General features: G+C 38.6%; 3 protein-coding genes across 3 annotated transcripts in view; 2 read left to right on the top strand and 1 right to left on the bottom strand.

The window, feature by feature from the left end:
• The window catches only part of LOC145485594 (uncharacterized), a 53,980-nt gene extending 46,847 nt beyond the window's left edge, over nucleotides 1-7,133 (top strand). The window contains exons 37-49 of the mRNA XM_081464257.1: nucleotides 215-328; nucleotides 1,687-1,800; nucleotides 2,062-2,175; nucleotides 2,362-2,475; nucleotides 2,698-2,811; nucleotides 3,038-3,151; nucleotides 3,681-3,794; nucleotides 4,174-4,287; nucleotides 4,508-4,621; nucleotides 4,785-4,907; nucleotides 5,484-5,594; nucleotides 6,181-6,231; nucleotides 7,035-7,133. Coding sequence (XP_081320383.1) covers nucleotides 215-328; nucleotides 1,687-1,800; nucleotides 2,062-2,175; nucleotides 2,362-2,475; nucleotides 2,698-2,811; nucleotides 3,038-3,151; nucleotides 3,681-3,794; nucleotides 4,174-4,287; nucleotides 4,508-4,621; nucleotides 4,785-4,907; nucleotides 5,484-5,594; nucleotides 6,181-6,209 — 1,289 coding nt within the window. The 3' untranslated portion in view covers nucleotides 6,210-6,231; nucleotides 7,035-7,133. The remainder of the gene's footprint in view (nucleotides 1-214; nucleotides 329-1,686; nucleotides 1,801-2,061; nucleotides 2,176-2,361; nucleotides 2,476-2,697; nucleotides 2,812-3,037; nucleotides 3,152-3,680; nucleotides 3,795-4,173; nucleotides 4,288-4,507; nucleotides 4,622-4,784; nucleotides 4,908-5,483; nucleotides 5,595-6,180; nucleotides 6,232-7,034) is intronic.
• Nucleotides 7,134-13,122: 5,989 nt separating this feature from the next.
• Nucleotides 13,123-14,746, top strand: LOC145496684 (scavenger receptor cysteine-rich domain-containing group B protein-like). The gene is made up of 3 exons (XM_081476420.1): nucleotides 13,123-13,237; nucleotides 13,755-14,093; nucleotides 14,440-14,746. The coding sequence occupies exons 1-3, from the start codon at nucleotides 13,204-13,206 to the stop codon at nucleotides 14,739-14,741; spliced, it is 675 nt and encodes a 224-aa protein (XP_081332546.1). The 5' UTR covers nucleotides 13,123-13,203; the 3' UTR covers nucleotides 14,742-14,746.
• An 83-nt stretch (nucleotides 14,747-14,829) lies between these two features.
• Nucleotides 14,830-19,922, bottom strand: LOC145496610 (uncharacterized). The gene is made up of 5 exons (XM_081476318.1): nucleotides 19,291-19,922; nucleotides 16,945-17,113; nucleotides 16,357-16,490; nucleotides 15,900-16,273; nucleotides 14,830-14,918 (listed from the first exon to the last, which is right to left on the bottom strand). Exons 1-4 carry the CDS (start codon nucleotides 19,439-19,441, stop codon nucleotides 15,900-15,902), a joined length of 828 nt encoding a protein of 275 aa, XP_081332444.1. The 5' UTR covers nucleotides 19,442-19,922; the 3' UTR covers nucleotides 14,830-14,918.
• Nucleotides 19,923-20,234: the final 312 nt, after the last annotated feature.

The raw sequence follows: 20,234 nt of genomic DNA on the forward strand, positions 1-20,234 counted from the left end.
AAATTGCACAATAGTATATGGCTGTGAAAATTGCGCACGCTTGCGCGTTAATTTGTACTGCAGTACAAATTAAGAATTAACGATACACTCATCCAATGACAGCCCTATAACAATTGCTATAATTTCAAATACATTTCAGTTATTCTTACAGATGCAAAGTAATGTGGGAGCAGTCCATATTCTCATGCATTAAGAATAAACTATTTATTTACAGATATAAACGAGTGTAGCAACAATCCCTGCAAGAACGGAGCCACCTGTGTGGATCTTGTTGGAAGTTACCGCTGTGATTGCAAAACAGGATACTCTGGGAACAACTGTGAAACAGGTATGACACGCCAGTTCTAAACACCTCGAAGTTCGTCAAAAATACTCCGCTGCGCGTCGTATTTTCAGCTCTCTTCTCGGTGTTTGGAAATGTGGTCAAACACGGTCTTTCGTGTTTGATATATTACTTCGCGGAAATTTTGATATGTCAGCTGCATGTCCATGATTTTTAGAATTTCCATGGTAACCGCACTTTTTTAATTAAAACCTATTTGTCACGTTTTCCCCCAAAGCACCTAGGCTTACAACCGCAAATTTCGTGTAAGTCTGGGCAAAAATGAACTTTTCGTGACATTATTCACTATTTTTTTTCAGTTCTCTTCATCAAATTGCAGGATTTCTTGATTTTTTTCTTTTCATGAGTGTCTTGGGTTGATTTTGTGTTAATTTTCGCTATTTCTTGAATGATGAAATCCAAGATGGCGGATCGATGACTTCATAGGCAAAAAATGGGGTCATCTTGTAGAGTATGAGAACAGCCCTATCTACTCAATGCAAATTTTTCCGTTGCGCCCTAGCAGAGCGAAGCCCAGGGGAGGGGTTGCATCCACCTACCCCACCTTGTACCACGGTGGGGTACGGGTTTCCTTGTACGTCCGAGGGTTTGTTACGCTTCAAAATGTAACACTGACGCAAATTGTAGTAACAATAACCACAAAATGTAATACTAACGCAAAATGTAAGACAGTATTCAACGGAAAATGTCATAACTTTTTTGCGCAAAAAGTAATAACGTTTTTAACGCATAATGTAATACAAGTCAAATCTTGAAGTCAAAGTCCCAAATCATGGTCTACAGTGAAAATGCATATGGCATGTGTATTCTGGGGATGGGCTGGGGCTACAGAGTGGGGGATCATCACTGAACAATAAGACATTTTTGGAGGTGGGGCTAGACCCAAGGGATACTTTTCCAACCAACTACTTTTTTTTACAAATTTGGTGATAAAGTCTTGACGAGGAAAATGCCTCGTCTTGTATCTTGCTAGCTAATGCCCTGCTTTTAAGAGTTGAGAACAAAACCTGAAGACCTGTTATTCAATTCGCGTTAACGTGGGTAACTGAGTTCTGATGACACTCATTTCGAAGTATCACACGTGTCATTCGGAAACTTTAAATTTTGTGTTATTACATTATGAGTTAGAAAAAATTACCTTTAGCATTTTCCGTTGAATACTGGTACATTTTGCGTCAATGTTGCTACATTTTGCAGCGATTATTATTACATTTTGCTGCGTAACCGAGGGTTAATACTGCCTTTGCTGAGAATCGGGAAAAATCATTTAAAAAGCAACGTGCACTTTCACTCAAACCTCTATAAACTGGTTCCTTGCTGATCTATTGAATCGATTGTCACAGATATCAACGAGTGCTCACCTAACCCTTGCCAAAATGGCGGCACATGTGTGGATCTTGTTGGAAGTTACCGCTGTGATTGTAAAACAGGATATTCTGGCAACAACTGTCAAACAGGTATGAACTTAACAATCAGTTTTTCTTCCGTATGATTAAATGTCTCATTCTGTTTACGTTTGCCATTGGATGATCTACAAATTTTTACTCTTGTGACTCCAAATGTCTTATCTCCCCTGGCTGATATTAGAGTCTATTTAACGGTAAAATAATTTGTTCTAAATATAAAGACTAATGAGCTGAAACTTAACATAATGTGATTCACCACTATCCTTTTGAACATTTGCAAGCATGTAGATTACAACAGATCTTAATTTTCAGATATCAACGAGTGCTCACCTGATCCTTGTCAAAATGGCGGCACATGTGTGGATCTTGTTGGAAGTTACCGCTGTGATTGTAAAACAGGATATTCTGGAAACAATTGTCAAACAGGTGACAACAACGTCATAAGACGATAGCTGCTCCTTTGGGTTGTTTCGTTCAAATGTAGTCATTTCACTTACAGAGATAAAAGGGCATACAATCAATGCACAAAGTTAACTGGGTTTTTATCTCCTATAGGGTTTAAGTGTGTTTTTTTGTAAATAAAGTTTACTGACCGTTACTTCCACTTTTCAGACATTAACGAGTGTGCAGCTGGCCCATGTCAAAGTGGCGGCACATGTGTGGATCTTGTTGGAGGTTACCGCTGTGATTGTAAAACGGGATATTCTGGGAACAACTGTGAAACAGGTGATAACAACTTTAGAGGGTTTTTTCAATTAATTATTTTCAGGTGAACATGAATGCAAGTTTAAGACGTATCAGGAACAATTCTTCGGGTTACTTCACGTGATTTGCAATGAGCAATAAATCAATATAATTATATGCTCGTGTGAAGACTGTCTCTTTTAGGGCTGAAATTGTTATATCTACCCAAGTGGAAATTTACTTCTCGCTATTGCTAATTTTTAGATATCAACGAGTGTGCCCCTGCACCTTGTCAAAATGGCGGCACATGCGTGGATCTTGTTGGAAGTTACCGCTGTGATTGTAAAACAGGATATTCGGGAAGCAACTGTGGAACAGGTGATAACAACCTTAGAGGGTAGTTTATTTTAATTGAAATAATTTCACGTAAAATGTTAAGCATGCGTTACGCAAAGAGATTATCATGATCTATTCTCCAGGGGCGCCACATGATCTAAAATGTATACTTAAAATAGAGCCAAGGGGGCTTACTGTTTCTTTTAAGTATGGATCTTTTTAAATCTAATTTAATGAAAAATTATTTCCCGTTATTTCTAATTTTGAGACATCAACGAGTGTGCCCCTGCACCTTGTCAAAATGGCGGCACATGTGTGGATCTTGTTGGAAGTTACCGCTGTGATTGTAAAACAGGATATTCGGGAAGCAACTGTGGAACAGGTGATAACAACCTAATAAGGTTCTCTCTCTCTCTTTCTTTCTCTCTGTCTGTCTTTCTTACTCTCTTTCTTTCTCTCTTTCTCTCTCTCTCTCTTTCTTTCCTTCTTTCTTCCTTTCTGTCTTTCTTTCTGTCTTTCTGTCTGTCTGTCTGTCTCTGTCTTTCTGTCTTTCTGTCTTTCTGTCTTTCTGTCTCTCTGTCTCTCTGTCTCTCTGTCTCTCTGTCTTTCTGTCTTTCTTTCTTTCTTTCTCTCTCTCTTTCTTTCTTTTCTTCTTTCTTTCTTTCTTTCTTTCTTTCTTTCATTCTTTCTTTCATTCTTTCTTTCTTTCTTTCGTTCTTTCTTTCTTTCTTTCTTTCTTTCGATTTAGTTATTTTTATTTGAACATGGATGGATTATCCATAGATACATCGAAACAATTGTCCAGAGGACGTTACATAATCTCCAATGGACAATCGATATACTCGTGAGTTGCTAAGGGCGCTTACTGTGTCTTTTAGGGCTGAAAGTGTTGAGTTATCGCTAATTTTCAGATATCAACGAGTGCTCACCCGATCCTTGCCAAAATGGCGGCACATGTGTGGATCTTGCTGGAAGTTACCGCTGTGATTGTGTAACAGGATATTCTGGAAACAGTTGTGAAACAGGTGATATAGTTAAATTCAATTCAATTCAATTTATTTACAGTTATTTATGTTACATAAAATTCATTTAATGAACAAAAATACAAAATCAGACAATAAAGAAGTACAAAACTGCTTTAAATAAGAGAATATTGCGTAATGGCCAAATGATAACAATCTCATAAAACGAGAGCTGTTCTTTAAGGTTGTTTCTTTCAAATGTAGTCATTTTCACTTGTGCATGGATGCACTGCTTATAGAGGTAAAGGAACCTCCAAGGACGTCATACGATCTCAATTATGGGCAATCCGTGCACAAAGCTAAATGGGTCTTCATCTCTTAAAGGTTTGAAGTGTTTATGTTTTGTAGCTAAAGTTTTCTGACCGTTACTTCCACTTTCCAGATATCAACGAGTGCTCACCTGATCCTTGTCAGAATGGGGGTACATGTGTGGATCTTGTTGGAAGTTACCGCTGTGATTGTAAAACGGGATATTCTGGAAACAACTGTGAAACAGGTGATAACAACCTAAGAGAGATCTTTCCTTCGATTTGATTATTTTCATTTGATCTGAGCACGAATGCATTATCCATAGATATATCGGGAACATTTCTCCTGCAGACGTTACATAATCTACAATGCCGGACAATCGATATACTTGTGCGGAGCTAAGGGTGCTTAGTGTCTCTTTTAGGGCTGAAGGTTTTGACTACCCTTGTTGAAATTAACTATTTCAGATACCAACGAGTGCTCACCTGATCCTTGTCAAAATGGCGGCACATGTGTGGATCTTGTTGGAAGTTACCGCTGTGATTGTAAAACAGGATATTCTGGAAGCAACTGCGAGACAGGTGTGATAAGTCAGTTGTAAAATTGAAACGCATGAATTAATAACCGTTGTTGAGAATCGAAAGCCGGAAGTTTTTGACAAGCAACATGCACTTTCATTCAAACGTCTATGCACTGTAAACTATATTGTAGTCGTTTGCTAATCGATTTAAGTGATTTTCACAGATATCAAGTCTACCAACGAGTGCTCACCTGATCCTTGCCAAAATGGCGGCACATGTGTGGATCTTGGTGGAAGTTACCGCTGTGATTGTAAAACGGGATATTCTGGAAGCAACTGTGAAACAGGTACGTACTCAAATTTCATAAAATCGTCGCAGGATCGTGAATTTTGACATTCCCCCACCGTCAATAGTTTTTAGAGTAAGTTAACCTTTGTTCTCAGTGTGAAAAGCTGGAGTGTCGAACGTTACACTATTATACTCCGACGAAGGGCCACGCTCAAAACGTCCGTTTTTCATGGGCGCTTGGGTGGCTAATCCACTTTTGTCAATCTTGGCTTCATCGCCAGCTAGTCGTTTTACTTATCGGTAGAGGTAGAGGTAGAGGAAGGGAGAATGTTTCGTAAGAACTAAATTAACTAAATTATGTGCAAATTTTTTAAAAGAATTTCACTTTTGTGAAAATACCATAATGGTTATAATTATAAGTCATTCAGAATTTAATTGCTCCAAAATTCTTGCCTCCCTTGGATTGTAGTGATTCTAAAAAGCTATTTCGGGGTGGACCAATAAACATATTGATATCATCGATCGATATCGCTCACTAAACCTTTCAAACCTAAACCGCTTTCAGACGTAAATTTTTTTAAACCTTCTGTGCATAGGTGGCTAACGTAGCTGAGTCCAATTTTCCAATTTTCAGATATCAACGAGTGTGCACCTGCTCCATGCAGAAATGGTGGGACATGTGTGGATCTCATTGGAAGTTACCGCTGTGACTGCGCTACTGGATGGCTTGGGTCAACTTGCGAGGGTAATTAATGATAAATTATTGGCTTACATAGCTCTATTTACAACAAGATCAATAGCGTAAGGGTAAATAGCCGTATTAGACCTCCTGTGCATTTCGTAAGTTGGTAATCTGAGTTTGTTAAGGCGAAGATTTCTCATTACCAAATGATCCGTTATCGATTCAGTGTGATTTTGTTTTTCCACAAAAGAGCCAAAAAAGGAATCACTTTATGAATCACGGAATTCAGTTTATACACATATTGTAGCAGATTGAAAACAGCATCTATTTCATTACTTAACGACATCACGGTAATCATTTGCACGTTAAAACGTTCAAATTCAAAATATCAAAAAAGGTTTGATATAGGTCCTTAACAATAGGTAAAGATCTAGGCTCGGTTATCTGAAACTCTATTAAGTTCATTTTTTATCTGTCTGTCACGTTTTCTGTTTAAATTTCCGTACGTTTTGCCTTTGAGTGATGCTAAACTCGCTTTTATGTCCCACTAAAATCTCACAAAGTATAATAAGTGTGGTATTCCGAAATAATTTTGTAAATTAATCTGTTTTATTCCATACCTTGACGAGATTTAATTCCTTTTGTCCAGAGCCCGAAATAGATGAATGTGAAGAGTAATATGCCATGCTCCCAAGAACAGGTAAATTAATATGTGAAATAAGCGACTTCCTTTTGGAAAATAGTAATTGTACGATCATGGTCAAACGGCGAACCTCATTTGAGTCACAGACAAGCCTATGGCAAGTGAGCAAAAACAGTGATAGCTTTGCTCGATTGCAATAGGCTCGACTCATTCGACATTTGACCCAGGCTTATCAGGCTAAAAGGAATTATCTTAAATCATGTGTTTTGCGTCCAATTAATCAAATTTTTAACGTGCGGAAAGTGAATGTTTGTCATAGGTAAGCCTCTAGCCTGCAGAGCAGGCGAGATTTTTTCGAGCGAGCGCTCACATCGTAAAAAGTTTAGCCGCCATCTTGAATTTTTCATGCAGTGGAAGACTGGGGAGAGAAAGAAAGTTTTACCAAGGGGGTGAATGATAGGCAAGAGGAAGGATAGGGGAGGGGTGGAGCGAAGAAAGTCTCATTTTTCCCCTCCCCCATCCCCCACCGTCTAACATGGTGGTCTAACATGGCGGTCTAAAAAGGCGGTCGCAAGGTTGTAACGCTAACTCGCCCCAATAAGACGCCTGCACTGCAGGCTAGTAAGTCTCAAGAACATCATCTTGGATTGCGAGACTCCATTGCCTATCTTACTATCCCCACTTGATTTCGTCTATCACTTGATCGTTTCACTGCCACTCTGGCTAATATCCTAGTTTAAAAATTAAAAGAAAGGTAAAACGAAATACCTTTTGGGATTGAAGATTGGTGTACATCGCTCTCTTTATTTAGATGAAAATGTATTATTTGTCTTAATAAACTTACTTTCTTTTTTTCTTAGGTTCGTAAAAAAAGATTTTCAAGACAGCAAATACTTAAACGAAGATTCATAATACAGGATTTCAACATTTTAGCCCATTAGTCCGCTTTTTCTGATCGAAACAATAAAGTTCCATTGGAAAATAAATACACCTGTGCCATGTTTTTTTATTATTATTTTTAGAAAGCTTTCAGTTAGCTGGGTCAGCAGAAAACACAGAACTACTTAATAATTATTCCACGAGCTTGCGTTGGATATGAAATGATAGATAGCCAACAAGGCGCTACGCCCTTGTTTGGCTATAAATATCTCACAACTAACAAGCGCCAGTGGATTAATTGTTTATTAAAAACGTCCCCAAAAAATATATATATAAAAAATTAAACTAAAATAAGTAAAAATAAAAACGCCCCTAAAATCACGTGTACGCTTACCATATTTGTAGAGCATGGTGATAAAATAAACACTTTTGTTAAAAACTGGATCATTGGTAAATGTAATTCTAGAGTTTTCATTGGCTTAGCCATCATGGGTTATGAGCCATTATACCATGCTCTACAAATTTTTCGGGGCGTTTTTACTTTTATTTTAGTGTAGTTTTCTGTATTTTGGGGGCGTTTTCAATAAAACAATTATTCCACTCGCACTTGTTGGATATGAGATGGTTATAGCCAACGCGCGCTCGTGGAATAATTGTTAAATATACTGGTTGCTTGAGAATTTTCTTTAGATACAGAAATTCAGAATAGATACCAGTCACTCTCAGAATCCCCGCCTTAGTGTGCAGCCTACATATCAAGATGTGCCTACTGAATGCTGAGATGCTAGCGGAATTACTTTTATTCTCAGGCCATTTGTGCTACCAACCAAAGTTTCGGGAAGGTTGATTCTAAATACAAAGGGAAAACTGATTATTTGTTTGTCAACTTAGTGTTCTATTACCAAGGGCAGGCAGTTGGCGTGCTGCTCTTTTAGTAGAATCATTTTTATCAAATTTGTTTTTGGTTTTTACTAACAGGTTAGGCTGAATCTTTCTTTTTTGTCATAATAATTATATACAGTGGAATCCCGATTTTTGGAACCTTCAAGGGAAACGAAAATTGGTTCGAAAAATAGGATATTTCGAGAAATCGGGGGTAAATTAAAATGACAGCGTTCGACTGAGGAGAGGGAAATGACTTTTGGTTCGAGTTATCGGGAGGTTTGAAAACATGAGGGTTTGAGAAATCGGGATTCCACTGTAGTTGGAGTGTAGGGGGAGCTGTTACGGCAGTTCACGGTATTGTTTTCTTGTTCATGATCTTCGTTATTATACGTATGAGAATGAGAATTTCTTTCACTAAAAATAATAGGTGTACAGTGGCGGATCCAGACTTTGAGCTAAGAGGGGGAGGGGGAGGGGGGGGGGGGGCGGTTTTGATTTACTTGCCCTGCCGACTTTTCTTCCTTCAGTCATTTCTTCTTTTTTCATCCCAAATAGGGGGGGGGGGGGGGCAGGCCCCTCCCCTAGTTCCGCCACTGGTGTAGATATATAATTCCCTGTGGATTATATATGCAAATGTTTTTGAGATAATTTAAATATTATGCGTGCTACTTCGCTATTGCGACATCAGCTGCAGTGTGCGATTTCCCTTCTTCCAGGAGACATGAGACAAATCGCTTATACACTTTCCAGTCAGCCAGTTATACCAGTTATATAGCAAAAAAGTAATATAGTGACTCGTCCAAAATGCAACGTCCTATCTTCAGCAAGTTAAACTGTGGCGGCACGTGGCAGCATAGTTAAACAACGATGGCAGTCAAAAGGTAGGATACATTGACCAAAACTCGTTTAGATTAGCTAGTGAGACAACGTAGCGATAGAAAGCAACACTAGATAAAGTTACGTGAACGTATTTCGTGATATCGATATTATTTATCGGCACAAAGTGTCAATTCTAAATTCCATACAAATTCATTCATTTTAAAAAATATCATTAATGCAAATATTATGCTTGGATTACCTATGATTTAAGCAAATGCAAACCGTTTCAAATTACGTACATGCTGTGGATGGCCTTTTTCCTTCGTCATTTAGAAGCTTTGCGGTATTTACAGATGCCGCTGTATTATTTTTGCCGTGAGATTTTTCGGCGAAAACTGACACAAGATTAACTTTTATTAGTTTACAATTGCAATTCAGACGACAACTTGGACAAAGCAACTCAAGTGTCGTTGTTTAGATGGTAGAAAAATTAAAACAATAAATATTTGTAAAATGTCTTACAGTATGGTTTCAAATCCGGAAGACTTTGCAACTCCTTTCGAAGCAACATGACAAGTGCCTGCAAGTTAAGTTTTAGAAAACGCGACGGGCGTTAACTTCTAGTAAACTTTGTGAGGACTGAACTGAACTATTCTTTTCGATAGATCTACGATCCGCGTTGCTCGCGTTTTGTAATTTCACCAAACAGGCGAAACGCATCTGTAATTTCTCTTGTTGATATCCTGATGAATCATGTGACTTAATCTTGCACCGCTGTACATTTTATGCGCGGAGGACTTTCTGTCGTCTTCTGTGTCAATGTTTTTCGGGTACTTCATCCTACTGCTTTGGTATGGGTCTATATACTAACTGGACAATTGCTTCTCTCGGTGTCTGAGGCTAGTGCATGCATGGGATACAATATCCATCAATACCTTGTACCTCCACTGTGGTGAATAATTGTTATTTAATTACGCTAAAACGTAATTTGAATGCTTTTTGCCCAATCACTTTGACTCCTTTTACCTGTCCTTTAAAAAATCGAATCCAACTTCAAAACAATAGTGTGCATTACCATTTTTTGGGGAATCTTGAAAGCCTCAAAACACTGACGTACAGTTGAATTCTGTACCAGAAAGGTCTTTATGCCACTCTACTTCATGCTATTCCTCTTCGGTTCCGCTTAAACACATTGTTTGGTGTTTTTATTTCCATTTAACACCAAAAGTGGTAATTTTTTGTTTCTTGAACGAAAACAAGGCCGTGATAGCTTGTAAATTTGTGTAAGTAGCGTACGTGTCTACGGACGTTAGAAAGGAAGGACGGTAGCCTGTTTCAGGCTCTTTGTAGTTGGGGACGATCGTAAAACAGTGGGCGACAGGAACGGACGTGCGGACGGACAGTTTTTAGCTCGATAGGTTACCAAATTCTCCCAGTCGTGGGGCTCCACTCGCGCACCCTCGGCGCACAAGAGCTCCGCTATAAAATGAACGCACGCAAATTAATTTAAACCTTATTTGCTATTATCGTGGATGCGTTTTATGATGTTTTTTATATCCCCAGACCAAATAAAAAGGTTATTACAGATCTTAAGTGACTCTAAAGATCTTAAGTGTAAATTTCTCTTCAACAAATTGCATTCGGAGGAGAATCTTAAGCTTTTACTACAAGGTTTCTTTTTCTTCAGAATTTTAAAAAAGTGGTTTAGCTCTAGATAAAACCCGTTCAGTGGTTTTGTTTCCATCTTTAAATCTATATGAGGCACATATTCAACAGAACTTGAGGTTGCCGTGACAAATATGATTTGACGAGTTTTCCCAAATTTTGAAGTTCCCTCTTTAGGAAAAAAATATTTTTGCACGCGTTCGGTCTTTCGATGTTTCTCAGTTGAAAAAAGAAAGAAGCTAGCTTCTGTCTTTAATTTGAAAATAATTACCAGTGTTGAAGCGAGCGGATATTTTCCTGCTTTAAACGGTTCTTAGTAACGCCTTCCGGGATGGAGCAAGCGCCTTCGGTAACACGTGACGTCTCTTACAATGGTGTCCGAGTCTGGCTTTCGTGGTCATCGGACTTATTACCTTCAACAGATTCTTACGATATTTGTTGTACCAAGTCATTGATCTTAAGACACCTTACTATTAAGTCTCTACATTATTTCTCCTTGTTTATTGCTATTTAGAACTATCATAACTTCTAACACTTTTTATCTTCTCAGTTTGAATAGTTAATCGGTGGGGACAATTTTTAACCCAGGAAATTAGATTACGCTGTATTAGAGCGCACTTTACAGTCTTTACATGCTTATCGGCAGAACTTCATCATGATTAAAATCGATGAGGCAAATCTCCTCTTTAGCTTCATGAGATAAGTAACATTGGATTTCTTTGAGGTGAGCTGAAAGAAGGCTACAATCATGATGGTTATAAGAGATAATACTGTTTCGATTGTGGAAATTTCCACCTCAATCCAGCTATGATCTTGTCACCTACACCTGTAGGTGTGTTGTTGGCATTGGCGGTTCATCCACATTGTTCTTACTTTTATTAAGTTGGTGATATATCCTGTGATGATTGTCATCTGCCACGAAGCTTGGCCTTATGGCATCAGGTTGTTGATTTGAAAGATAAGTGTCCATTGTCTTTGTTACAGGTGTATGTACCCTCTACATACGGCTGAAAAAATTTTCATTTTAAATTTGACTTGTTTTTCTGTGCAAGTTTCCCTTCATTTACTGGAAAATCAAGCATCATTTCTTTTGGTTCAACGCAGCAGTTCACTGTTTTCACTTCGAATTTGGACACTGTTCTTGCTTGCGCCATTTGCGTCACAGCGTCCGAATAAATGGTATGTGATTCTCCATTATGATATTTGGCACTTTCTATTTGATAATTTAGTTGCCTTTGAGAAAATAAGCGGGCTAGGCTATGTGTGAAACGATTCTACGACTGCATAAAGTATTTTGCTTGTGTAACCAAAGGCCCAACGTTTCACAGCAGGAGTTCGAGCAAAGAAATTCAAAAACAAGAGCGTGGACTCTCTTCTTGAATCCAAATGTTTGACTTTTAAGCACAATTTGTATATATTGAGTTCACCCACCGGCCGTTCTTAACGTCTCTCTCTCTCTGCTTTGGATCGAAAATCCTGTTACGAGATAATATATATAGGCCGTGAGGTGTTATTTGTGTGTGTTTTTTTATTATTGACCCTGAACCGAATTACCTGCCGAACTCCATTTAGCACTCTTTGTCTTCGTTGGACTTAACTATCGAAATATAGTTTCCACTGGACTCAACTATGATTGACTTTTTTCAATTTAGGGTAACATTGCAGTTACGTCCTCTACATTGGCTATATTGTGTTTCAGACTAGTGTTTCTGTGTGCCCAAGTTATGGAAGCTACAGGTGAATTTGTTCTATGTCGTGTCTTGATCAGTTGTGTGTTGATCAGTTGTTTGACTTCAGGCGACAACGACAACACTTAATTGATGTTTGGTTTGCTGATGCGTCAGTCTCTTCGACTCTTAATTTCATTGGTAGTCCTCTTCTCAGTCTGCGTCTGGCAAGTAAATATATTACGAATAAAATATTCAGCCAATTATCATTAAAATAAAAGAAAAACCAAGAAACGAATAAAAAGGAAACAAAATAAAATACCCGTTTTTTGTAACAAACACGAGGGAAAATTTCTGGTGAGCTGTTTTCGTAGCTTAAACCCGTCACAAGCTTCGCGTCCACACTTTTCACAACGTTTTTCTCGTCTCCATTTTGAAACTGAGAAGCGCTGACGCGCAACCGCTACGGCGTTTATGCATGTAATGTAAATGATGTCAGCGTTTTTTACCGCATCTGATCTCACTGTCCATCATAATCATACGAGAGAACTCCTCATTCACGATGAGTGTTTTTGATCATCTCAGTGTGACGAAAACGGATCCAAAACTTTGCATGCGCTTTCAAATGAACACGCTTTAGTGTGAAAATAATGTTCATGAAATTGAAGTTATGTTAGGTTGAAAACTAAAATAACACTAAATAATAATAATAATAATAATAATAATAATAATAATAATAATAATAATAGTAATCGTTCCTTTTTGCCTGTTTTTTTTTTTTTTTTTTTTTTTTTGTCTGTCGCAAAATGAAGAACATAGCACGGAACACGAGTTGCAGAGACACAACATCCCTGAATTCCAAGCAGTTGGCTGCTTCAGGGACCGTGGTAGGAGTCCCCGGCCACTCCCCAAGCTGATCGCTAATTTTCGAGGTCATATCGACTGGTTTAATTTGAATAACACCATAGCCGATTGTGCTCGTAGGGTTAGCGAGAAAGGTCTCAGGTATTTTGGTCTTCAATTCTATGGCGAATGTTGGAGCGGACTGAATGCCCACCGCACGTATAACAAACAAGGAACCTCCACCAGATGCATTTATGGAGTGGGAAGAAAAATGGCAAATTTTGTTTATGCCTTCGTAAAGAGAGGTACATTTTGCTTCATTTTTTATAAGCCAAAGTAGGCACGGAAGACACTGTATTAGAAACCTCAACATTTGACTAAACACAAACGAAAGAGAAGTAGTGGCGATTTGATCAGCCGCTATCGAACATCATGGACTTTACACAACAGAGAATTGACTGGATGGGACTCTGCTTAGTGCTTCAGGTCTTACAGTACGAACTGTTTACAACAAAACTGGTACGCTAACTTAGAGCAAACTTCTCTCAAGCACTACCCGATCTGACATGCGACTTATTCCCGAAATAAGCAGAATCGACCAATCACTGTTGACGAGCTTCGCGTATAGTGTTGTAGCGAGGACCAAAGCTGAACAATATGTTTCAACGGACCAGACTTGACAACCGACGAACATTGTTTCACGTGACTTTAAGAATAATGTTGATTCAAGTTGCGAAGCGTCGGTGAGAACTGAATAGGCTTAATATCAATGATGAAAGTGATTTTTTTAAAAAAATAATTCCCCAGTTTCTTTCATTTTAGATATGACAGTACGTCTTGTAAACGGCTCAGACTCGAGAAGGGGCCGAGTAGAAGTGCTACATCTAGGGAGTTGGGGCACAGTCTGCGACCATGCGTGGGACATGCGTGATGCGAATGTTGTGTGTCGTATGTTAGGCTACCCAGGTGCCCTAGCTGCGTATCGAGGTGCTAAGTATGGGCCTGGAAAAGGACGTGTCCGACTTGGTGATGTTAGATGCAAAGGCAGCGAAACGAATATAGCACTTTGTTCTCACAAAGATTACAGCGACTGTAGTCACTCAAACGACGCTGGCGCTGCATGCCGAGCGGCTTCAGTTGAGCCACAGCCAAGGATACCATGTAAATAAACATGCAATCTTTGATAAACTGTTAAACAGCCTGATTCTAAGGCTTTCTGCTTGTGTTACCAAGCTACAAGTAATAATGGCTGGGACACCTCTTGTACTCTCCCCTCCCCACCCGTTTGTCATTAATCCTCCCTTGAAAATTGCAAAGGTGCCGCTTTTTCAAAGTAAGGGAAATCAAAAATAAAATTTTATGTATTTTTGAAAATTTTAAAAATAGAGAGGACGAATATCCGAGTTTTAAATACGTACCGTACGTACTGCCACTCCAAACCTCAATCCTTACAATAGGGGTTGCGACTGAAGTCATTTATTATGTCATTTTTTTAATGATCTTCCAGACCGTTTGGTGGGTGGAGCAAGCCGCAATGAAGGCCGAGTAGAAGTGTTTTATGCTCGTCAGTGGGGAACAATTTGCGATAAAGGCTGGGATCTCACAGATGCAAGAGTTTTGTGTCGGAATCTAGGTTTCATCGATGCCTTGACAACCCCCAAATATGCAGAAGGCACTGGTCGTATATGGCTTAGCAATGTCAATTGTCAAGCAAGCGATGATTCAATATTCCGATGCAAGCACGCTGGTTGGGGAAACACTGGTAACTGCACACATTCAAATGACGCTGGAGTCAAGTGTCATTACTGACGGACAAGCTTTTATTTTCACTTATTTTACTTAATTCATTTTTAATAAATGTCGACTTTACACGCTCAAAGCTCAAATAAGGCATTAATTTACAGTATGATTCAAATGAAACGCGGTGATCCCTTTTTCCTTCATCGATGGAGGCTCCTTGGGGCTTTAACAGCCATAGAAATTTCACTGAAAAGAGCAAAAATTAACTTATTAAACCGAATAATCATGTAGATAAAGCCACACAATCCGTTACATTTTACCCATAAATTGTTAAGTTTAGTAGAAGGCCAGTTATTTATTTCACTGAGTGCTTGCATACAATAAGATCGTTTGGACTAGCTGTCAAACACGTGCATCAGTAGAGAATCCCAGAACATCACGTGCCTATACAGTTCAAACAATGTTGTGTATTCGCCTAGGAAAAATAGCACAAATTTGTTAAAAAAATTAATTAACAATAGTATCGCAGATTATTTGACTCTTCAGAGTGGCCATGGTTCCCTTCTTCCAGAAAGACCCGGTCCTTAAAAATTTTCCAGATTTAAAATTCAGCTCGTGAGAGAATTGCATTCAGAAAGAGATATTCTTCACCGAAGCTGTATCATTTGAACAATTACGAGCGAACTGTCCATTTTACGCATTGAAAATCAAGAACAACAGGGAAAAAGGAAAGGCACTTGATTCTGGCTTCTCCGCTACTACAAATAAATATAATGCTTCAGACTGTAGTGGGTGGTTAAACAATCAGATTGCATGCTCACCCAAATTATTTTGCGTGTAATAGCATAAAGGAGCTCAATCACGATACTTTGAGTTATTTCGACCACGTACAAAATACCTTAAAATTGAAGGAAATATGAAAATAGTAGTTTGCTGAGATGGAAAAACTAAAGTGCCAAGGAGATAATAATAAAACATAAAGAAACCAGGATGGTTAAGAATGGAGAAGATTGACACGGATTACAAACGACGAACTTGATAAATTTAGACTAAACTTTTCAAGATGTACAAACCGTGGGGTATAGCTCCTTTAAAAATAGTCCAACGAGAGCTTGGTACTGTAACGAATCAATGATACTTAACTTGCAAAATTACCAGACAGATGAAATTCTAATTGTCATACATACGAAATGCTCAAAAAGGAATTGAAAGACATGAAGAGTTTACCTAGGTCTCGGAACAAAAACGCATTGGACATCCTTTCGTCTTTACCAGCTTGTAGACGAAGAACCTACCACAGTTTCGAACCTGGATTCTCTGAGAAAACTGACAACAATTCGGTTCATTTTTCCAGTTGAAGCAGACCGTGCCATCAACAATCCCGTCAGTCATTTTGGGGTGGGAGGATGACAGCCAGCCGGTGACTGCAGTTCCACATCTCCTGCTCGGAACACATTCGGAAGCCATCCGATTTCCGGCGGGAGGAAGAAACCGGTACCATCCCGTTGCAAGCTGCTTATCACACAATGCGGTAGAGCCTGTCATGATGGAGGCGGCTCGATCATCTGTGTCCAGTTTAGAATAGATTTTGCACTCTTGTTCTGAACAAGAAAAACAGAATTGCTTGATTGTTAGTTAAATTAACGATACTAGCAAACACGTCATAAATTTTAACTATACTGACCATCTCCTGCTAATCTGTACACCATATTGGTGTTTTCTTTGCCAACATGACTGGTACATCTAGAAGATCTCCCATAGCGGTCATATGTCTGTTGGGCAATTTCTCCACTCCAGCATTCTCCGTAAAACTGGACGCTACAGGAACGCACATATTATTAGTAATGCTTTTTTCCGTGAAACTCCCAAATCTCAAGAAGCAATTCGTTTCAATTGATTCAACATGAAACTCAACTTGATTGATGACCAGAATAGATCACAACCAACCCTAAACCAAAGTGGTGATAGCCCTAAAGTCTGGTACCCATACCTGGACCAAAATGCGACGGTTTGCCTCGGTTGATAAGGCGCAAACAAACGACAATAACACAACTAACCCCATGTAGACTGAAGCCCTTCGCAATTTCATTGTGGTCAAACCCACTTCCCCTTATAAACGTCTCAAATTTTCAAAATCCTCTAATTGCATACAAAATTTTAAACGGTCGCGAAGCTATACGCTGCGAATGATTAAGTCGAGTATTTAGTTATTGCTATCTACCTAGTTTATCGATCGGCTGCAAATAAAGATTTATTACACAGCTTTAATTACCTGAAATACACGTAATTCTTCTTCTTCGCCTCCTGGGCACATTTCTTGACAATATAACTTAAATCAGTGTTCCAGGCTATATTTCCACGATAGTTAGCCAGCAGTTTTGGCAGAGCTCTTTGTCGAAATGTATCTTTAAAGCAACCCACTGGAACATACTCGGCTGCAGCTATAGGGAAATAAAAACTTAAGCGATAAAAAATCCTAGAGGAAAATTCGAAATCCTTAACACAATCAACTTAAATATACTGAGATGATGCTAACAATAAAAAATTATTATTATTGCTGAAGAATAAATTGTGTGTCCATGCAACAGTTGCCATACGAGCTTGGGACAACTATCTTCTCCACCAAATACAAAGCGTACACGCGCGTTTCCGCACTGTTTTAATATGCAAGCGTTTTTCCCACGCTAAAACGCAAATGCGCTCCTCGAAAACACCACAACCATCATTTGCGCATGCGACAAATAGAGCAATGACATCAGCGTTTACAAAAACGTCCCTTTTCGCTCGACTAGTTAGTGCCGTCTTACGGTCTTTGTTTTTAATATTTCCATCCTGGACATCGTTTTCAATGTGGCGTTTTCGATGTAAAACACGAGCATTGGTTTTCTTCTGTTATATTAGGAGCACTAAACTCCAGAGCCGGGTTGTTCGAAAGCCGTATAACGTTAACCAAGGATTTAAGTTAACCGAAGAATTAATTTTTCTTGTATAACAATGTTTTTCAATGTTTATGTTTTTCAATGCTTATTCTTATGCTTTCGTGTAGTTCGAGATTATTCAAACTCAAAACTGAATAATCAACAAAATAAACAGAAAACATCACCGAAAAGCTGCAAACTGAAATAAAAATTCTCGCTAATCGTCGATTAGCTGAATTGGGCTTTAAACAACTTTGGAAAAACAAAATTGGTGGTGTCGTTCTTAAGAAAGTTTAAGACAATAATTGTAAAGAGCAACCTGCAAGATACGTACACAACTCTCTTGGTGATTAAGTTTGACAACTGAAGAGAAATTTGATCAGAGCAGCTTGAACTTCCGCCTATTACTTTTAGTTTGGTACTGACGCACAAACATCTAGTCACATCTTCTTTAAATATTTGTCCTCTGCATGTCAAATTTGGTGAGTTTTATTAAGAAGCGAATTTATTCTGCCCTGTTGTTTGGTATTCAGTTCGGTATACACAGTAACACTTGCGCCGATCTGGTTTCTAAAAACAAAAACGTATGTAAAGATTCCTTTTTCAGGTATTCCAATGGGTTAGTGATGATCTTTCCTTGAAAACTGTTTATGCGTACCTACTATGGTAAATCCAGGCGCCCGAGCGACAATTTTTGCGCTTTTTGTATTTGAAAAAAAATGTATACGCTTTTCGAACTTGGATCAAGCCCGAGAAGACAACTTGAGACCGGCATCCGAGAAAGTTAATTAATCATGATTCCCACCTCTGATCAAAAGAGGCCATTGTGATGTAAGGTAATTAAGGAGCTCGTAATTTTCTTTAGTTGACTCCTTAACATTACCTAGCTACAACTGACATCAGGTCGACATGCTTATCTTATCAAACCATCCATGTTAGGAACTTCTTTTAACAACATATCTGAAATGTGTTTCCGATATACAGATTAACATCACCATTGAAACTTGCAGCGCGTGACGAGAATTCATTTACGCAAAATGAAAAAGGAAGTCTTCTTCTCTTTTAATTGAATAGTCTCATTTATTGTACACCTGCCAACGTGCGAAGAAGACTTTGAAGTTACAGTTTTCACACTTTTTATCCGGCTTGGACGAATAAAAAATTAAAAACAGCGCAGTTACCGCACACAATTGCTATAATGCTTACATTTGCCCGATTACAGATTCACTGATAAACAGCAGAGATACACAAAACTTGCGGAGACATTTATCAAGCATCAGATCCTCTTCCAACCTATGCAAGGTTTTACTAATAACTTTACATTTCACTGATCTTAAAAGGTGACTCTTCAGATACCATATCTTTTGTCAAGAGTTTTCTGAGCTTAAAAGGGGTGTCGTCCTAATAGCTCAAACTTTGCTGTTTGAAATTACTGTGAGAATAAGAACAACGGAGGACGAGCAATTCTTAACGAGAATCTCAACGGGCCAAATAATTTCAAGGAAAGAGCATACAAGAATATTGCTGAAAATTGTACAAGGCGTGGCTAATCTTTAGTAGTACCCGATAAAAACACACTCGGATGTCTTCCTGCATCTAAACAGAATGCATTTAGTACTAATAATTAAGTTTTACGCATTTTCTTTTGTCCGTGTCCGAAATTTAAATGAGTCGTATGGAACAAATGTGTTTTTACAAACCTGTAGAGCTGGTAGGATATCCCAAACAAAAGAGGATGGCGACAAGAACAATCAAAATGTTCTTCATTCTTGTTTGAGGTTGTGAACCCTCTAACAGTGAGGAGAGAAATAAAATAATAGCGTCAGGTGTCCAAATTTTGGGTTTAATCATGACGTGTCAGCTGTCCCTGAGTGTCCGGTAACTTTGTGAAAATTATCAGTTGTATTGGCTTCTGATTCCTTTTCTATTTCATCCAAAGTCCTTTTCCTCCGCTGATTCAGCAATTATCACTGACAATGAAAGTGTGATATCACACTCTTCACGGTTCGAACGATTTTGCTCTGAGCTGTCGGAACTCTAGAACATCCTATCTTTTTTTTAATCGTTGCAACAACCGAGCATTAACCTACAGGAAGGAAATTTGAGACGCGTGTGCGCCTGTACGAAGGCTAACCAAGTATTTGCTAGACGCGCGCCCCAGTCCTACGCGGATTTTCAGCGGGTTTCAATGAATGCCCTAGATATATTCATGTCTTTACGAATTATTTTCTGAATATAAAAAGTTCTGTTCTTGATGAATGGAATGACTCTTTCAGATGAGAAGGTTGTATAGAGTAACCGATTTTAGGCGTTATTTTACTGCTATATTATCAACGTTGCATGTAATGTTTTAGCGTATTGACCAAATGCACAAAAAAGTGTGTTTCGACCGTTTACCTCCTTGCTAAAACAATAAACATTGTTCTCAGTTCCACTTTGACAGTGAACGGCGAATAAATTCATTTTTGTTTCCGCTTTTCTTTTCTTGCTAGTTCAGTTTTCGGTTCTCGTTCGAAGACTCTTAACGAAATGCTATGTCTTAGTTTACTTTGTGGTAGGCGTTTCAAAGAACAGGTTAACTGTTTGATGCATGTGTTTAGCCAATATTTAGATAGCTTGGTTGAAAGATCAAGCAGAAATGAGC

Source organism: Orbicella franksi, chromosome 1, assembly GCF_964199315.1.
Source record: "Orbicella franksi chromosome 1, jaOrbFran1.1, whole genome shotgun sequence".
Classification (NCBI taxonomy): domain Eukaryota; kingdom Metazoa; phylum Cnidaria; class Anthozoa; order Scleractinia; family Merulinidae; genus Orbicella; species Orbicella franksi.

Coding starts and splice junctions, on each gene's coding strand:
- LOC145496684 (XM_081476420.1), top strand. CDS start 13,204: ATGGCAAATTTTGTTTATGCCTTCGTAAAGAGAG. Junction 13,238..13,754: donor TTATGCCTTCGTAAAGAGAG/GTACATTTTGCT, acceptor CTTTCATTTTAG/ATATGACAGTACGTCTTGTA. Junction 14,094..14,439: donor GCCACAGCCAAGGATACCAT/GTAAATAAACAT, acceptor ATGATCTTCCAG/ACCGTTTGGTGGGTGGAGCA.
- LOC145496610 (XM_081476318.1), bottom strand. CDS start 19,441: ATGATTAAACCCAAAATTTGGACACCTGACGCTATTATTTTATTTCTC. Junction 17,114..19,290: donor ATATCCTACCAGCTCTACAG/GTTTGTAAAAAC, acceptor ATTTCCCTATAG/CTGCAGCCGAGTATGTTCCA. Junction 16,274..16,356: donor GTACAGATTAGCAGGAGATG/GTCAGTATAGTT, acceptor TTTCTTGTTCAG/AACAAGAGTGCAAAATCTAT.